The sequence below is a fragment of the Triturus cristatus genome, chromosome 1_1 (genome assembly GCF_964204655.1).
Source record: "Triturus cristatus chromosome 1_1, aTriCri1.1, whole genome shotgun sequence".
NCBI lineage: Eukaryota > Metazoa > Chordata > Amphibia > Caudata > Salamandridae > Triturus > Triturus cristatus.
The window spans coordinates 980,219,663-980,239,021 of NC_140579.1; the positions used below are offsets into that span (position 1 = coordinate 980,219,663).

The following is a 19,359-nucleotide window of genomic DNA, read 5'->3' on the forward strand; positions in this document are numbered from 1 at the left end:
AGGCAGTGGCGGCCCAACAGCAGACTTTTGGGGTGTTGGTTGTTTGGGTGGAGGCAGACGGGGCAAATTACTCACAGGTTGTTGCCCTGGTGTGATGTTATCGTGCTTTGCATCGGAGTCTGATCTTTGTTCTAGGGAGAAGTAACCCTCATCTGCAGCTAACAGATATTTCCGGTTTCTCCGAACCAAAAATGTCTGGCGTGTCTTCCATGTTCTGTCGAGACATCTGAAGTCTTTTAACTTTCCGATCTCTGAAAGTCTTTTTTGATCAGAACGACCTGCAGGTGTCGCAGGTTTCTTCTTGATGATCAGGAGATAAACAGGAAGGGTGCGATCGAATCGAGTCCCAAGGAAAAATTCTAAGTTAATCTAATATTTCTAGAAACAGTGATAGAATCTCAATCGAAAACAATACCTGCGGCATTAGAAAGTATCCTAACGACGGTCTTGACAGGAGCACGCGACCGAACCAGACGGCAGAAAAAAAACAAAAGTCAATGAACATAGGCACTACAAGCACGAGGAGTCACCACTATACCTCTTGACTCTAAAGACTTCTTCAAAGAAAAACACACTTCCAAACCCAACACTAGATGGCGGACTTATGCTAAGCATGATATATATAAAAAACATACACTACTGGCAGTTGCCAGTAGGTAGTTATAGTAAGGACCAAAGTCTCCACAGGAAAACCTTTTTTGGTTTTGTCAATAACTTTGGGGCCGCTTGACAAATCTTCACAAAACACCCCCTTTTTAGGTCTCGCCTGACCCAGCGCATGCGCTGGTCTGGCGAGACATTTAGTAGGTGGGTTTGGAAAGTGCGTAGCGTGCACGCGCACAGCTGCTCCCCGCATTCCCCCCTCCCTTCTCGCCCAGCCATCTGCCTTTCGTGCGCCAGCCTTCAGCACCATGCCCCTACCCCCGCTGCTGCGCGCGCATCCCATCGCGATCACTTTTGCTTTCCGAATGATAGCGATGACTTTCGCTTTTACGACCGCGCGGCGTAACTATTACTGCCACGCGGCCAATGCTGGTCTTAACTTTCAGCGCGCGCCCTTGTTTTAATAGGTTTTATATTGTTAGAACTCGACCCAAAGGTATTGGAGAGCTCTACATATGCACCGCTTACATTAAAAAAAGACATTCAGAATTTGTACATTATTTATGGAGACATATTGCAGACATTGACATTTGTGCAAGGCTGCTGTGATTGTCATTTGTGCAAGGCAGCCGTGATTGTATTTGTTGATCCTAAAATACATTATAATGAGATCTCATATGCAGCTCTCTCTTATCTTGTATCATGAACAGCAATAAATGTTAATGCTTTCACTAGGCTCTTTGTTAAGATGGCCGCCTTTTCTATATTCTTTTTTCTACATCTTGTCTATTGTCCTACCTCTGTTATTTGCACTTGCATGTAGAGACACGAGCAGTCGGAAGCACCTGGGTTTTAAGCAGTAGCGGGGCCACGTCCTCTTTGTTTTCACAGTGAGTTTTATCTAGACGAAGGTCACGGGATACTGATTTCATGAGGCACTGGCGTTTTAGTTAGTGACGAGCTAACATTTAAAAAGTTTTGGCAGGCGTTTGTGAGGGCCATAATCCCCCCCCCCCCCCCACTAGGGATTGTAAACACAGGCTTGCTGTCCGCGAGGGGCTTTCTGCCACCACCCCCTGCTCTGTGCTCTCACTACCCCCTCCCTTCTCCCCCTCCCTCCTCGTCAGTCACCGGGCTACAGCTTGTTAGTAGTGCATTTCAAACGCACCTATAAAAAGAGTGCTTCTTTCGTACACCATGGCTCATCTAGGGAAGGACTTATTCCCAGTCTTTACTTTGTTTGAATCATAGGTAGCTGAGAACTCAGCTCAAACATGCGATATGCGTGTGAGAAAAATTGTTGGGGCTTTGTTTAAAAAGAGACTTTAGGGGTCTTTTAAACAATAGTCGGCCCAGCAGGAGACTTACTTTCATATTATTTAACTTATTGGCATACAAAATATTTATAGAAGCACCATGTGGCAAATCCATAGCTATTCGGAAAACACCGCAGCATCGCATAATTCCAGTGGCCATGGACAAAGAGGGCAATGGCCCAGGCCCCACCTTTTCAGATGCCCACTGATGAAGTGATGGGGACATTAATAAAATGTTCTTCTCTGCTTCCCTTCTTACCTCATAGCCTTACTTTATCAACCTCTATTTCAGTGTGTCATCTATCTCTTGCTCTGTACCATGCTTACCTCTCCTTAGCTCTCTCTCTCTGCTTCTCCCTCCCTTTAAACTTACTCTTACCTCACCAAGCTTACCTTGCCTCCCTTTGTCCTTCTCCTTGCCCAGCATGGCAACTGATCCACCTACCTTGTACTTCTATCTATTTTTCACTAACCATTCTCGGCTCTTCCAGATCCCAAGAATGTTTTGCACTCCTTGGTGTTTACTACATGCACGTGGAGATGTGAAACACGTATCCATATCTGACAGGGTATTGATAATGTAACCCCACTAACCCCCTATCCGTGTTCCACATGATTTGGGCCTCATGTGTGCACGAGACAGACTTTCTCCAGCCCACTTGCCAGCTCTGCTGAGTGGATGACCCAGGAGCTGACACTTTCTGATAAGAGCTGGTGGGTGGTTTGTCCAATCAGCCAGGCTTGTGTAACAACTGCTGCAAAGATAATAACACCAGAATAACAAGGCTGCAGGGTGAGGGGTGGCCGTGCAGTAAGTGCTCCCAGGGAGAAAGCATCACTCAAGATCGACATCTGGTGTTGGGCCTGGATGTTTGCACTTGTTTTTGTCCTGGAAAGTCTTTGGAAGTCACGAGATAGGTGATTCCTCCTTTGGATCCTAGTGCGCATGGGCATCGGCTCCATCCTCAGATTGTTTTTCGCCAGCAGGGAAATGATGAAGCTTTGTAAGAAACAGGAAAGATGGCCATGTTTGCTGTATCTAAATAAGATAATACTGGAACAGATAAAGGTAGCCGGGGAGGCAGTTGGGCGTGTGTAGATCTGCAGCTCTACATGCCAAGAACAGATGCATAATGGTAAGTAGCATATTCCGTTCGAGACATATGAGCTGCAGATTACACACTATGCATAGATTGTATAGCAGTATTTCCTCCTAGCGGCGACCACCAGTATCTGTTGCAGTAGTTTGAAATAGTGTTTTGAGTACAGCCTGGCCCACACTAGTTTGTTGTTTAGTTTGCACATCTACACAATAGTGTTTTGTGAATGTGTGCGGTGTAGACCATGTAGCTGCTCTGCAGATATCATCTAAGGGAATGTTCCCTAAAAATGCCATTGAAGCCCCTATCTTTCCTGTAGAGTGGGCTTTAGGAGGAACAGATACTGTACGTTTTGCTTTGTGGTAGCAAATTTGTATGCATTTAACAATCCACCTAGCTATCCCAGATATTAATATGGGGTTGCCTTTGTGTGGTGGTGAGAAAGACACGAAACGTTGTTTGGTCTTACGAAAGGGTTGTGTTCTCTCGATGTAGTAAAACAATGCTCTTTTGACATCTAAGGTATGAAGATCTCTTTCTGCGACTGTTTGTGGCTGCGAGAAGAATACGGGCAGCTCCACAGATTGATTGAGGTGGAAGGGAGAAATGAATTTAGGAAGGAATTTAGGATTAGTTCGGAGAACAACCTTATGATGATGCATCTGCAGAAAGGGTTCCTGAATGGTTAGTGCTTGTAGTTCGCTAACTCGTCGTAAAGAAGTAATGGCTACTAGGAAAGCAACTTTCCATGTTAAGAATTGTAGCTCACATTTATGTAGGGGTTCAAATGGAGGACCCATTAGTCTTGTGAGAACGATGTTTAAATTCCACACAGGTGAAGGAGGTACTCTGGGGGGAATTATTCTTCTGAGGCCCTCCATAAAGGCTTTTACGGTAGGTAATCTGAAAAGTGATAAATGTTGTCTATTTTGTAGATATGCTGCTATGGCAGCAAAATGCAGTCTAATAGACGTGTAGGCTAAGTTGCATCTTTGGAGGTGTAGTAAGTAGCCGATGATGTGTTGGATAGACACATCTAGGGGATTGGTGTTGTTGTTATGACAATATATTACAAACCGTTTCCACTTGGCTGCATAGCATGCTCTAGTGGTAGGCCGTCTAGCTTCTTTAATGACATTCATACAGTCAGGGGGAAGGTTAAGGTAACCAAATTCTAGGACCTCAGGCGCCAGATCGCAAGGTTGAGCTGAGCTGTGTCTGATCTCTCCATGGTTCTGGGTTAAGAGGCGCGGAGAGAGGTGTAACTTCTGGTGCGGAACTACGGAGAGTTCCAGCAATGTGATGTACCACGGTTGTATGGCCCAAGTTGGAGCAATTAGGATGAGAGTTACGGAATGTTGCTGTAGTTTGCGCACCACTAGTGGAATGAGTGGGAGAGGCGAAAAAGCGTACGCAAATCTGCCTGACCAGTTCATCCATATCGCATTGCCTTTGGACAATGGGTGTGGATATCTGGCGGCAAAGCTTGGGCATTTGGCGTTTTCGTGGGTGGCGAAGAGGTCTATCTGTGGTTGCCCCCACATTTGAAAAAACAGTTGAAGAACTTGCAGATGAAGTTCCCACACGTGGATCTCTTGTGTTTGACGGCTCAACAGATAGGCTATGGTGTTTTGGATTCCTGGGACACGTTGGGCTAAGAGAAACATGTTCTGAGGATTAGCCTACCTCCATATGTTCTGTGCTAGCTGAGAGAGCTGCAGAGTGTGTCCCGCTTTGTTTTTGTATGTAGTACATGGCTGTCATGTAGTCCGTGCGGACTAAGACCGCCTTGCCTGATATTTGTTTTTGAAATGCTTTTAAAGCTGGGAATATGGCTAGTAACTCCAGGTGGTTGATGTGGAGTAACTTTTGTTGAGGTGTCCACCTGCCCTGCATGGTGTGATATAGTAGGTGAGCTCCCCAGCCGGAGAGCGATGCGTCCGTTGTCATAACTATTTGAGGAACCGGCTCTAGGAACGGTCGCCCTTTGGAAAGGTTCTTGGTGTTCCACCACTACAGAGAGCGATGAGTACAACCGTCTACCAACACCAGATTTGTTAACTGACATTGAGCCTGGTTCCATTGGCGTGCTAAGCACTCTTGGAGAGCACGCATCTGGAGTCTTGCATGAGGCACTATGAATATGCAAGAGGCCATCATCCCTATGAGTTGCATGAACACTTGAGCTGGAAGAGAGTGTTGCGGTTGGAATTTGGTGAGAAGAGCCTGTATGCTTGCTATCCTGGCGGGACTGGGATAGGCTAATGCTTTTGAGGTGTCTATTGTGGCACCGAGGTATTGTTGTGTGTGGGACGGTCGCAGATGGGACTTGGTGTGGTTTACTGTGAACCCCAGTTTGTGGAGTAATTGATAGTGGCGTGAGTGTGTTGTACACACTGGTGGTATGAGCTGGCTTTTATGAGCCAGTCGTCCAGATATGGGAAGACGTGAATGTGCTGTCTTCTTAGGTGTGCTGCCACCACCGCTAGGCACTTGGTAAACACTCTTGGTGCTGTTGTGACTCCAAATGGGAGTACTTTGAATTGATATTGATAACCGTCCACTACGAATCTGAGATACTTCCTGTAAGCGGCGTGAATGTGGAAATAGGCGTCCTTGAGGTCTAGGGTAGCAAGGAAGTCGCCCTGTGAAAGCAGAGGAAGGACCTGCTGGAGTGTGATCATGTGAAAATGGTCTAAGTGTATGTATAGGTTTAGGGGTCTGAGGTCTAGAATAGGCCTTAGAGAGCCGTCCTTCTTTGGTATGAGAAAATACAGGGAGTAAACTCCCTTGTTTTGTTGGTGCAGGGGAACTGGTTCTATTGCACTTTTTTGTAGGAGGAAGATTACCTCCTGCTTTAGCAGTAACAAATGTTCTTGTGACATTGGATGCTGTTTGGGTAGCATGTTTGGGGGGGTAGATGTTAGTTCGAGACAGTAACCGGATTGAATTATCTGTTGCACCCACCTGTCTGAGGTGATGTTGGTCCAGACAGGAAGGAATTGTTGGAGTCTTCCCCCGACTGGAGTGGAATGGTCTGGGGGAAGTGGAGGGAAGTCATTGGGTGGGGGTGGAGGCAGAGCGGGAGTTGTTGGTTTTGCCCTGCCTTTGTTGTTGTTCCCCCTGTAATCACCTCTTTGGTAACCTCTAGTAAAGGTGGATTGGGTGGGAGCTTTGTAAGAAGTGGAGGGCTATCCGAGGAGTAGCCTCTGGGGGTGCTCCTGAAGGATGAGCGACGAAAGGAACGTCTGGGAGCTTGCGACTGCAAGGCTCCCATAGATTTAGCTGTGTCGGTATCCTTCTTAATTTTTTCAAGGGATAGGTCAACATTAGGGCCAAATAGGTGTTGCTCATTGAATGGTTGATTGAGAATGGAACTCTGGATTTCAGGTTTGAAACCTGAAATACGTAGCCAGGCATGCCTACGCAGAAGGACACTGGTGTTTATTGCCCTTGTGGCGGTATCTGCTACATCTAAGGCACAACGGATGGTGGTGTTAGTAATGGTTTTACCTTCTTGTATCAGTTCATTGGCCCTATTTTTATACCTGTCTGGGAGGTGCTGCATTATGGACTTAAAAGCTCATCATAATGTGCCCTGTCATACCTAGCTAACAGCGCTTGAGTATTGGCAATGCGCCATGTTTGCCGCCTGTGACGCAGTTCGTTTGCCAGAGGCGTCCAGGAGTTTAGACTCCTTATCTGGTGGTGGTGCGTCGCCTGATGATTGGGAATTGGCTCTTTTTCGCGCATTGGAGACTACACGGGAGTCTAGTGGTGCGGGGCCTTTAATGTAGGCTGGATCAGTAGGGGTGGCCTTATACTTTTTTTCAATCCTAGGGTTGATGACTCGAGCCCTGACCGGGTCTTTAAAGACCTCTGGTGCATGCTTAATGATCCCCTTAAGCATGGGTAAAATTGAGGTGGACCTATGTGTGGTGTCAAAAGTGTCCATGAGAAAATCCTCCTCCACGGGGTCTGTGTGTAGGTCAACCCTGTGGTACTGGGCAGCTCTGTGGAGGAGCTGGTTGTTTCTTGGAGCTAAGAATCAAGTGACCAGCCTTAGGATCCTTTACAAGAGTTTTTTGGGTAGGATCTGGCCGAAACAGTTCTTCTGTGGGAGGCAGATCCTTCGGTGCCGATGGTTTTGGTTCCGTAGTCTTTTTTGGCGAAGACTCGGTAGTGGTTCTGGGTTTGGAACCGTGTGGTTTTGCAGTCTCTTTGGCCGATGGAACCTGTTGTTTCCTCGGTTCCGAGGTCTTTTACGGCTTTGAAGCATGGGAGTTGGGGCCCTTTGGTGGCAGTTTTTTGGTTGGCACCGAGTGTGCTGTCGGTGTCGAGGAGCCGGTGCCAGTCTTCGGCGCCGAGTGCTTTGTTGTCGAAGCAGAGGTCGGCGTGGATGAGGACGGCTTCTTTTTCGGTGCCTGTGGATGTTTTTTGGCAACCAGGGTAGGCTGACTCGAGCCCGAGTCACCTGAAGGCTTAGTAGGCTTCTTTAACGGGCCCGGAGGCGGGGCACGGGAAGCAGTCTCTCGGTGTGCACCTGGGCCCGAAGGTGAAGGTGTGACCGAAGCCTTTTTACATGGTGTCAAGGGAGGGTTGGGGTCGACGTCTGTACTTACGACCCTCTGTGCCGGAGTGATGTCCTCGACGTCGGAGTCATCGGCTTCGGAGGCGCTGACGAAGCCTTCTTCAACCTGCCCTTGCTCTGGCACATCGACGCCCTCTTGGAAGATGCCGTCGGGGATTGAAGACGACGAGCGAGCCATGGTTCTTGGAGCTCGACGGTCCTGAATCGTCTTCTTGGAGCAGAAAGAGGCGCAAGCTGGACAGTCTCTGGCCTCGTGCTCCGGTGAGAGGCAGAGGTTGCACACCTCATGCAGATTGGTGTGGGGAAACTTCAACCCACATCAAGGACACTTTTTGAATGGCGTCCTTTCCATGAGCCAGATGATAAGGCCCAGGTAGGCCCGAAGGCCTTCGTCGACGACCGGAATCGAAGACTTCGAAGTTGCTGAGAGACATGTCAATTGGGAATACGCGATCGAGACAATACCGTCAAAAAGGGAAGGATTGCGCGTCAAAAGAAAAAAACGGTACCAGTTCCGAACTAGAGCGCGAGAAACACATCCGAGCCCCATTGCGCAAAAAAACAATCTGAGGATGGAGCCGATGTCCATGCGCACTTGGATCTAAAGGAGGAGTCACCTATCTTGTGACTTCCAAAGACTTTCCAGGACAAAAACAAGTGCAAACATCCGGGCCCAACACCAGATGGCGCTCTATGCATAGTGTGTAATCTGCAGCTCATATGCCTCGTACATATATATATATATATAAATTATCACTGAAAGCCTTGACAGTACTTTTACACATAGTTTTGATATACCCCTTGTACAGTACCTTTACACACATATTTGAAATTCCAGACTTTATAAAGATACTCAGGCCACTGACTGATCCACTACCAGAGATCACACTAATTGGTCTTTCAGTACATTGAGCAAAGAAAACAACAAGCATTAAAACAGGCCAGGCAGATAAAAAGTGCAAAAACGACTTTGGGCCTCATTTAGAGTTTGGGAAAAACGGAGAAAGAAACTCTATATGTGTAGTAAAATCCATAGCTGAATTTCTACCACAATACTAGTCCTAAAATGGAGAAAATTCAGCCAATGGATTCTTCTCCGTCTATATTGTACTTCAGAAATTGCAGTATTTTCACCACCATGGAGGTCGTTCCTTTATTTAATGATGTTAGATATGATCTGTGCACAAACAAAAGATCACATGTAGAAAATGTAAAAATCAAAAACAGTAGGTTTTTTTTTTTTATTCTTTTTTTTTTTTTTGTCCTCATTCGCCAATACCCAAAACGTGCTGACCGTCTATATATACCCCTATAATGATAGGCTAGGATAACGTGGGCTTCTCCCTCGGATTCTCTTGATACTTTCAGCCCATAGCCTAGAGGGGTATATTATCAGACCAAAAGGCACTGCCCAACTGTTGTTTTGGGGAGATTAGGTATCATTCCACTCTTGGAAGACCTTATGAGCTCTGGGAGTATCCAATAGGCATAATCATAGGACGGGGAAAAAAAAAAAAACCTCATCTCCAAGATGACAGCAAATCCCAGTATGCAAGCTTTTTCCTGCTACCTTCTCTGGCCATATCTATTTTGGATGTTTCATATAAAGAGGTCAGCCATTCCGAGTGAGTGGGGGGGGGGGGGGGGGGGGGAGGGGGGGGCGGAGACTGCCCAGTACTTACAAATTTGTCTTCTTGCCAAAAGAATTGAATAAAAAAGAAAAAGTCTGGCTGGGCCTAATGTCTGGGTGTGTAAACTGAAGATTATTAATTTGGTATCGATTCTGATTGCCGTCCCCAAAATGCTCTCCAATGTTTTTTGTACTTCCTCCCAAAATGGCTGGATGGAAGGGCAGTCTCTGAACATATGAAGATCCGATGCCTCGAGGAGACCGCACTTTTGGCAACTGACTTGTGTACTCTTACTGATTCTTGATAGTCTGAGAGGGGATAGATATGCACGATGAGCCGTAAACAAATGATTCCTCCTCAACCATCCTGGTTTAACTATGTTGAAGAGGATTTTGAAGGATTCCTGCCATAGATGGTCACACTGTTCATTAGGCAGCGAGCCACTCCACAGTTCATCCGCAAGCTTAAATTCCCCATCTACCTCCTGTTCTATGGCCCAATACCAATAAGAAACTTATTTTTTTACTTACTGGCCTTTCCACAAGCTGTTGCTCCAAGCTAGTTCCACCGCCTATAGATTTTCCCTTTTTGAACTGGGATTGTACCCAACTCTGTAGCTGGATATATTTAAATTTTGAAAGATCGCTGCCCACCACCGTTACTAGATCTTCCCATGTAATAAACATTTCGTTACTAATTAAATCTCCCCATATTTTAATTCCCGCATCTCTAAGTGGGGTAACCAGTCTATCCCGGAGGCAGTAACCAAGCTATGAACAGTTTTGCCACAAAAGCGGCTAAAATGAGTTGTGTTTCTTAGGTTCAGTGGTCATGAACAATCTTCAAATTCCAAGTTCACCACTGCAGTGAAGAACAAATGTGAATATTTGTGGCACCACCATGGAGGTCGTTCCTTTATTTAATGATGTTAGATACGATATGTGCACAAACAAAAGATCACATGTAGAAAATGTAAAAATCAAAAACAGTAGTTGCAAGTATGCAAATGATTCACAGAACAGACCGTCACAGTCTCTGATCTTCAGGAAGTGCTGCCTCTCGTAGTATCACTTCAGACCAAGATGCAACTCTCCTTGAAATGGTCTCTGACACAAGAGATTTTACAGGATTAGTGCCCAACCAGAAAAGCGTACTTCTCTCCACTGCACAACTGCAATGCAAAGATCACCAACCAAAAGCAGGTCTCGGAAAAGAAAGAAATAGAGAGTAAGATTGGTAGAATATGAAGTTCAATTAAGAATACTGCTGAAAATAAGCCACCGCAAGAATAAACCAAAGCATTTCTTTTCTCATGTCCACACACAATCGACCTGCACACACTTATATTATATATGTATACACACACACATAAGGGCCTGCAAATGTATAGCATGTCTAGGCATATATATCTACCCAGTACAAATGTACTTATACAAACATCACACACATGACATGGCAACGCATCAAGGAACCCGCTTACTGATGCCTACCACCTTCCCATGGATTTACAAATATAAGAACACAAAGAGGGAGAAATTGAGGAAAAACCAGGCTCAAGGAGGTTTTGCAACCAACCGTTATAGATTTATACCCAAGAACCTATACAAATGAATAAAAAGAAGGGGACGGAATAACTGTGCTGGAAATCTAGCATTCAAGGCTCACAAAAGGATACGATCAGTTCCAGGGAACAGGGTTCGTCCAGTCAGCAGCTCAGCCATAATACAACCGACCGACCAGATATCAACTAGAAAAGAAAGAAAAAAGTCAGAAAAAAGTCAGAATAAAAGTATCATCGCATGAGGCATGTCACAATTGTGTTAGAATGCGAATGCTGGTGTGAAAATTCTAATGTGTGCAGGAGCCAAGTATAAAGAGTGGGCGGAGGTTTGAGTATTTGTTTAGCTCAACAAGAGAGATGCATAACTTCTGGGAAGTGGGGAGGAGTGTTGCAAATATGATCATAAGTGAGAAGAGAGGTGAGGAGAGGCAGGGAATAGGAAGAACAGGCTAGGGTGTTGTCCAAGCAAGATCAGCCAGATCTACAGAGGAAAGCAGCTGAACTTTAGATAAAGATGCCAAGTTACATGTTTAGTAGGAGCATGGAAGGAACATATGCTGTTGTGCTTCTGTATTTGCTGAAATTTATGAAGAAGAGTGCTCTGATATTGCCCACAGTCTAGGAGTAATTTCTACTAAAGTTAATTTCCTCACCATATTTGGCAGTTTTTTGTGAGATTATGCACCAATTATGTACCTGATTGCAGTTTCTCTTGAATCCCTAAAGTGCGAGTTTTGTAGAGAATCCCTTTGTTGCCATGTAGAGGACTGCAAATAAATGAGCTGGCTTCACTGGAAATAAAATATATTGAAGGGGTGCACACAGCTGTGTAGGGATGAACGGAGGCAAATGTGGATTAAGGATTTATTCCATAAGTACAAGGAACAGGTGAGCGCCAGGCTATACAGCTTTCCATCCAGGACACCAGTGGAAACTGACACTCCGGACTGGAAACTGTTTAGAACCCACAGGGATTCCATGCCTCGCTCCACCACTATACTTTCAAAGAAAACAATATGTGAAATACATAGTATATAATAAAGCAATACACAACACATCCCCCTCCCTTGAGAATAAAAAGAATAATAGTGGAGAGACATAATGGACAACAATAAAACAAATAATAAGAAAAATGGAAGGAAGTAACTTAGAGGAGAAAAAAACCCCAGTATTGGTAAACAAAGTAATCAAGAATGTAAGGAGAACAACGAAGAACTACTTGACATATTCCTTCAGCCATGCAGGTAGAACTCTCTTCCTTTTACCAATGTCTATACTCTTGTCCCCACCGTCCTTTACCGATTCAGTATTAATGTTAGAACAACTCAGAACCACCTCCCCCCTCCCTCACAGTGGGGGTGATTTCTGGAGGGGTGAGATTTTTTTCACTGATTCCAGCGGTGACTTGGACATCCTTAGATGATTCATTCTGTTCAACACTTCCTCTTGCTACACTATCTTCACGACCCAAATCAGCTTGAATTTTACTGCAATCAAAATAGTCCTCCACCCATTCAAAATTCGATGTATGTTCAAAATTAGATGTACTCTCACTATGCTTCTGATCCAGATCAAGTGCAACATTTTTTAGGTTCCAAACCCTTCCATCTTTAAGTCTAATGGCATTACGGAGAACTTCCACCACTTGTTGTGGTGCTTGAAACACGCTTTCACCTTTAGGAACTTTATTGGGTCTTGATTCTGACCCAGTCACCGACACTTACAGCTACATCCTTTGAGCCATGATATGCATCATAATATTCCTTACTTTTTCCATGTGCTATTTCAAAATTATTCTTTACCTCTTCTGGTGACCATTGTTCAATCCCACCTTCCATAATCCAATTGGGACTGAATTTACATCTAGGCTTTCTACCTCTCATCATAACGAAGGGTGACAGACCTGTTGTAGAATGCTTTGTAACCCTGTAAGCCCATACGGCTTTTTGTATCTCCAATTTCCAGTCTAATTGTTTGCTCATTGCAGCTTGGATTACACCTTTAAGTACACGGTTAAAGCGTTCTACTGTACCATTGCCACTGGGATTATAAAGTGAAGTTGTCTTATGTTGGATGCCACACTTCTGAAAATATCCTTTTGCAATTTTTGAGGTAAATTGTACCCCATTGTCACTTAATTCACACACAGGTAACCCTTCTAAAACGATTATCTTATCTAAAAAGTTTAAAACAGTGTGTGTATCTACCTTATCTACAATCCTAACCACAGGCCATTTGGTGAATAAATCAACCGCAACGATGCCATACTCCCTCAACTCCCCTACAGGTCCAAAAATATCAATTGCAATCACTTCCCAAGGGAGATTGGGAATCAACCCTTCACTTAATGGAGGTCTCAAGGTCTTTAAGGATTTGTCCGCAGAGGAACAAATTGAGCATCCTCTAACAAACTTCTCTACCTCCATGTCGACTCCAGGCCACCAGAAAATGCCCTTTACTACTAACTTTGTCCTGACTACTCCAAAATGTCCTTCGTGGCACAACTCTAATACTTTCCTACGCAAACTTTTTGGTGGAATTGTCCTATTACCTCTAAGTAAAAAATCTTTATCCAGGGATGACTCTATTCGCACATCCCAAAAGGCTTTTTCTTCCAAATTAATATTATGTTTCTTTGCCCACCCTTTACAAATATGGTTAGAAACAGCTTGTAAAACATCATCCTTAGATTGTTCATCCACCCATTCAGTTTTAGTAATGACCGGTGTGCCAGAATCTTGAATAAGGGCAATGGTGAAATTACCCCAAGGATCATCCTCACATTTCTCTAGAGGTGCAGGTAGTCTGGACAAGCAATCTGCTACTACATTGTTCTTTCCCGGTACATAAATAATTCTATAGATGTATTCTTTCATCCTCATGAATATTCTTGCCAACCAAGCAGAAGCCCCAACACTACCCTCGCTGGTCAAAATCTTTACCAAGGGTCGATGGTCAGTGCGGATGATAACCTGCTTACCCCACACATAAGCTCTAAAATGTTCTGACCCCCAAGCACGAATATATGACGTTATCCCGCAAACAATTAGGCCGCATACCATCACTCTGCATTTATTACAACGCGGGTGCAATCACTTCTCAATACCATCACTCCGCAAACTTTTACCCCGCATATGACTTTACCACGCATGCCATTACAACGCAATTGCATGCGTGAAGGCATAAACTTAGTCAAATTAATTATCCTAAATATATATATTTATACATATATATATGTATCTATATTTATTTATATATAAGTATATTTATATTGTATATCTATATTTATATATTTTATATATATATAGATATATATATAAAAACAAATATTACCCTTTGAACGCTAATAACCAAACCAACCCTGATCCCTTAAAATTCCCCTGCACCCCAAAATTCCAACCCACCCTTACACCTAAAAATTCATCTCACCCCCAAAACCCAAACAAACCCTGAAACCTAAAAATGCCCCTGTACCCCAAAAGCCTAAACCCACCCTTACCCCTAAAACTACCCCAGCACCCCAAAACACTAACCCACCCTAAAAATGCCCCTGTACCCCAAACTCCTAAACCCAACCTTACCCCTGAAAATGCCCCTATACCCCAAAAACCTAAGCCCACCCTTACCCCTAAAAATACACCTGTACCTCAAAACCCAAACATACCCTGAAACCTAAAAATGCCCCTGTACCCCAAAAACCTAAACCCACCCTTACCCCTAAAAATACACCTGTACCCCAAACCACTAACCCATCCTAAACCCTAAAAATGCCCCTGTACCCCAAAAACCTAAAACCACCCTTACCCCTGAAAATGCCCCTGTACCCCAAAAACCTACATCCGCCCTTACCCCTAAAAATACACCTGTACCCCAAAACCCAAACATACCCTGAAACCTAAAAATGCCCCTGTACCCCTAAACCCTTAAAATACCCCGGAACCCCAAAACCTATACCCCGGAACCCCCATATTAAAACCATATACTTACCTTAAACATAAATATTAAAAACATATGCTTTTACCATTCATGCTTTTACAACGAATTTCGTTGTAAAAGCATGCGTGGTAAAAGCATATAAGATGTAATGGCATGCGTTATTATAGTATTGCGGAGTAATGGTACTTTCAGCTCCTACCCTGAAAGTCTCGGGGTGATTCGTCAAGCGGGGGCCGAGAAAAAAGGGGGGTCCCAAAACGCGTTTTCCCCATGCATTTTTCCATAGGACCTTTAGACACAGCTACAGCCCGAACGGCTGAACAGAATTAATTGAAATTTGGCAGAGAGGTAGCCATAAGGTCAAGGAAGTGCCTTTTGCAGGTCTGGTGTAAATCTGTTCAGTATTTCCTGAGAAAATAGCATTTAAAAGCATATCAATATCTATACGCGCGCACCGTGCGCGCACGGTGCGCGCACCCTGCCGTGCGCGAGCGCAATTCTGATTGGTTGTTAGATGTCGGTAAACATTCGAATCGGTCGAAACCAGGAAGTGTCGGCCGCCATTTTGTCTCTCGCAGTCTGAGGGGGTGAAAAAAAAAAGTTGGAGAACGTGACAAGTGGGCAGAGTGGACAGTGCCTGACCCCCTAGCCTTGGTCAGGGGGTCACAGAAGGCCCCCAAGGGAGAAAAAAACTATTTTTTTTTTTTAAATCGCGAGGAAGCGCACCAAGCGCCCACCACGCGTGCACGGAGCGCGAAGCGCACCGAGCGCGCAGGGTGCGCGCACCTCGCTAATTTAAAAATAAAATAAATAGATAACTTAGCATTTAAAAAACCGTACAAATTCACTGAAAAAACCATAGGTTTCACACACGTTATAGTTACGAATTAGCATTTAAAAAACCTTGCAAATTCACTTAAAAAACCATAGGTTTCACACGTTATAGTTAGCTGGACATTTCACTCGTAAAAAACTAATGAAATTCCCCCGTTATAGTTAGTGCAGGCAACTATAACTCACGCGACCGCAATCCTCTGCTGATGACGTCAGATATTACATCACTGATGACATATGTGTCTTTATGAAAAATAAATATTTGTAATATATGTATAGCTAAAGATTAATGGAAGAAGACATGGGTAAATAAGTGTCTAAATACAGTGATTTTTTTTTTTTTTTTTGAAATCTGTTTTTATTGTTTTAAAACAAGAACATTCTTTGGCAGGTGACACAATAGGTAAGCAGAGAGTTGATAGCATAGGCAAGGGAGCACCCCGCAACAGAACCCATAACTACTGCGTCAGGACTTGCAATCAGGCTTGTGTGTGGGCACTGTCCCCAGCGGGGCCAACCACAGTCTCTTTGACAGTCTCGTAGCAGTCTCAACAGGAGTAACAGTATTAACCGTACCTCAGCTAGGTTCCGTGGCTATGCGAGGGTGCTACCCGCCTCATTCAAATAGTGAAGAACAGGCAAAATACCCGCAAGGCCCAAAGATTATACAGAACAAAACTTTAACAATGGCAGCATAAACTGTACATACAGGCCCAATACCCTCCCAGTTGTCGGCAAGCCCCCCCGCCCCTCCACACCCCCCCCCAGGAACCCCCGTGTGTGTGTGTGTGTGTGTGTGTGTGTGTGCCCCGGCTGTGACCAGCGCTATGCAAGTGTGGGTGTCGTGGCGCCAAGGGATGCAGGAAGCAGTCGGGGGCATGTCAGCATGGCAGGGGGGCATCCCCCGATCCACCCCCACCCGCGCCAGCTCCGTCGGCCGCCCCCTGCAACTCCGCATCGCCCTCCGCGCCCAGGCGTCTGAGCTTCCCCAGCAGCTGCTTCCAGCGGTCCGCCATGGGTTCCCTCCGCAGGCCCAATGTTTCCTCCCTCTGGATGGCGGTCCCCTCAGCCCCGGCCCATGCCTGAAACGAGGCGGTCCAAGCCTGCACGCGCGGCGGGTCATGCGCTTTCCACCGTTTCGTGATGAGTCGTGTCGCTACCACTAGCCCCAGGTCAATGAATCGAGACGTCACCTTATCCTTACGCGGTCGTTTAAAGTGGTGCAATATGTGTTCGGGCCAGTCGAATGGGATGCTGCGACCCACACTCTCTAGTAGCAGCCCGCTGACCGATCTCCAATAGACACCCAACCGTGAGCAGCTCCACAGCATGTGCAGGAGACCCGCCCCCGGCTCACCACACCTAGGGCACACTGCGTCTGTGCGGTGGAAATACCGATTGATTAACTCCGGCGTGAGGTAAGCTCTGTGCACAATAAATAACTGGATTTGGCGGAATCGCAAGTTTCGGGGTATACGCACCGGGCCCTTGAGTATCCTTTCCCACTCCTTATCCTCTAGCGGTCTACCCAGGTCCAAATCCCAGACGGACGACAGCTCCCTCAGTGAGGCTGCGAACCAGCGTATCAAGTGCCCTCCTCTCCCCATAACATGCAAGTATTGCATGGTCAGATGCAGGGCGGGTTCCGAGGTCATATCTCCCCACTGGGCAGTCATGCTCGCCATCAGCGAGCGGTGTGTCAGGAACCCACCGGGCGGGAGCCCGTCCTCCGATACCAGGGTCTCGTATGGTATGAGCTCGCCCTCCCGGTAGAGATCTCCCAACGTGCGCACATCGGCCCCCCACCAATCTGCCAGCATGTGGGCCGTGAGCACCCCTCCTCCACCAGGGGAGCCCTCAAGTGGTATTGCCGGCGCATACGGGGTAACAGCACGCGTGAGGACAAGGCCCTCCGGAAACACCTGTGCGCCACTTCCAGGAGGAGTGGCAGCGGGCGCACGACCCTGTGAAGGGGATGGAAGGACCTGGTTATTCGTTCCAGTGAGTAGGGTGCCAACCCCGAGGCCGTGTCATCCCTGCCCCTATCAGCGAGCCAGCGGGCCACCCATTGTAGTTGAGCAGCCAGGTAGTAGTGCTCAAAGCAAGGGGCGGCTAGACCACCTCTGTCTGTTGGTAAATACAACTTCGCGAGCGCCAGCCTGTGTCGGGCATTACCCCAGACAAAGTCCCGCAATAGCTGACTAAGCTTGCCAAAAAATGCGGGGGAGATGTATATCGGGAGATTGGCGAAGTAATACAGGAGGCGGGGGAGCATGACCATTTTGGCCAGCGCCACTCTGCCCGTGATCGTCAGTGGGAGTGCGCTCCAGAAACGTATCTGCGACCTGAGCGCCGTGACTGCCCTCCCCAGGTTCCCATCGAAGAGGTCGGCCGGGCAGCGGTAGATTTGGATCCCCAAGTAGCGGAAGGTGTCTGCCTTCCATTGGACCAGCGTGCCATCCAGGCAGTATCGCGGATCTTCAATACCGGCGCTAAAGGCATACAGGCATGATTTGGCTGCGTTCACACGTAGCCCCGAAATGGCGGCGAACGTCCTCAGCAGCCGCGGCAGCTCCTCCGGGACACGCCCCACATCTTGTACATAGACTAGCAGGTCGTCGGCATAGAGCGACACGTGGTGGACTGCGTCCCCCAACTGTAAGCCATCTCCCAGTGTCGCCCGCAGAGCCACAGCCAGGGGCTCAATCGCCAGGGCGAACAGGAGCGGGGAGAGCGGGCACCCCTGGCGTGTGTCCTTTTTTATCACAAACAGAGAGTGAGAGAATAAACAACGTGGTTGCGTTCTCCCAAAGTAACTTTTTTTCACAAAAAGCAACCACTATTGAATTGGCGAAATACCAGATTCAGAGTAGTGTAAAGATGTTGTTCAACTATCTACTTGACAGGTGGAATATCAAAGATATTGAAGTAAAAGCCTCACTCACATAATAGTGACATGCTTCATCATAGGCAGTTACTCCACACCCAGAGAAGGTGGTACTCTCTGGGCGGACTCAACCAAAGATATACTGGGAGTTCTTAGATAAATGAACCACTGGTTAGGCAGGGAACCAGATCAAATTAAAAATACCTATGAGTGTACCCTATTTTAAATCCTTTATTACTGGGCACTCATGATATCAATAAAAACTTTTTGTTGGGGTTTCTTTGAACTCGATTTGTTCAATTGTACCCTCAACCGTGTGCCAACATGTTTCGGCCCATCTTGTAGCCCAATCGGGTCTGGGGGCCTTCGTCAGGGCGATATCTTTCTTTTCCTTATGCTTTAAGGTCCCTGCGATTTAGTTGTACATGTGCTTGCATGCAACTCATTCGTACGTGAGGCCTAATGCACTCACCTGTCCGTATGTGCCCCGGCCCACCGGTATCGCCTCCGAGACGTGAGGGCCCAGACGGACACGGACCGTGGGTCGCCTGTATAACAGGTCGACCATCTTCAGAAATTCCCGGTCCAACCCATATCGCAGCAGCACCTCGGCTAAGTAACCCCACTCCAGGCTGTCAAATGCCTTCTCTAAGTCCAAGATAAGGCACCCCGCCCTGGGCCACCTGTGCACTGCCTCAGTTGCTACCCTGAAGTATCGCCGGATGTTCAGGGACGTTGACCGTGCCGGGACAAAGCCATTCTGGTCGGTGTGCACCAGGTGGGGGACCACCGGCGCCAGTCGCTCCGCCAGCACTTTGGCGAGGATTTTGTAATCCACGTTCAGCATCGCTAAGGGACGGTAGGAGCCCAGCTCTGTGTGGTCCCTGTCAGGCTTGGGCA

At 46.5% G+C, this 19,359-nt stretch overlaps 1 protein-coding gene across 2 annotated transcripts in view; it reads right to left on the reverse strand.

Annotated features, from left to right (window-relative positions):
* Positions 1-19,359, reverse strand: part of MAPK14 (mitogen-activated protein kinase 14) — a 789,257-nt gene that overhangs the window by 191,039 nt on the left and 578,859 nt on the right. For both annotated transcript variants that reach the window (XM_085651061.1, XM_085651059.1), the window contains exon 8: positions 10,917-10,988. In XM_085651061.1, coding sequence (XP_085507187.1) covers positions 10,917-10,988 — 72 coding nt within the window. The remainder of the gene's footprint in view (positions 1-10,916; positions 10,989-19,359) is intronic.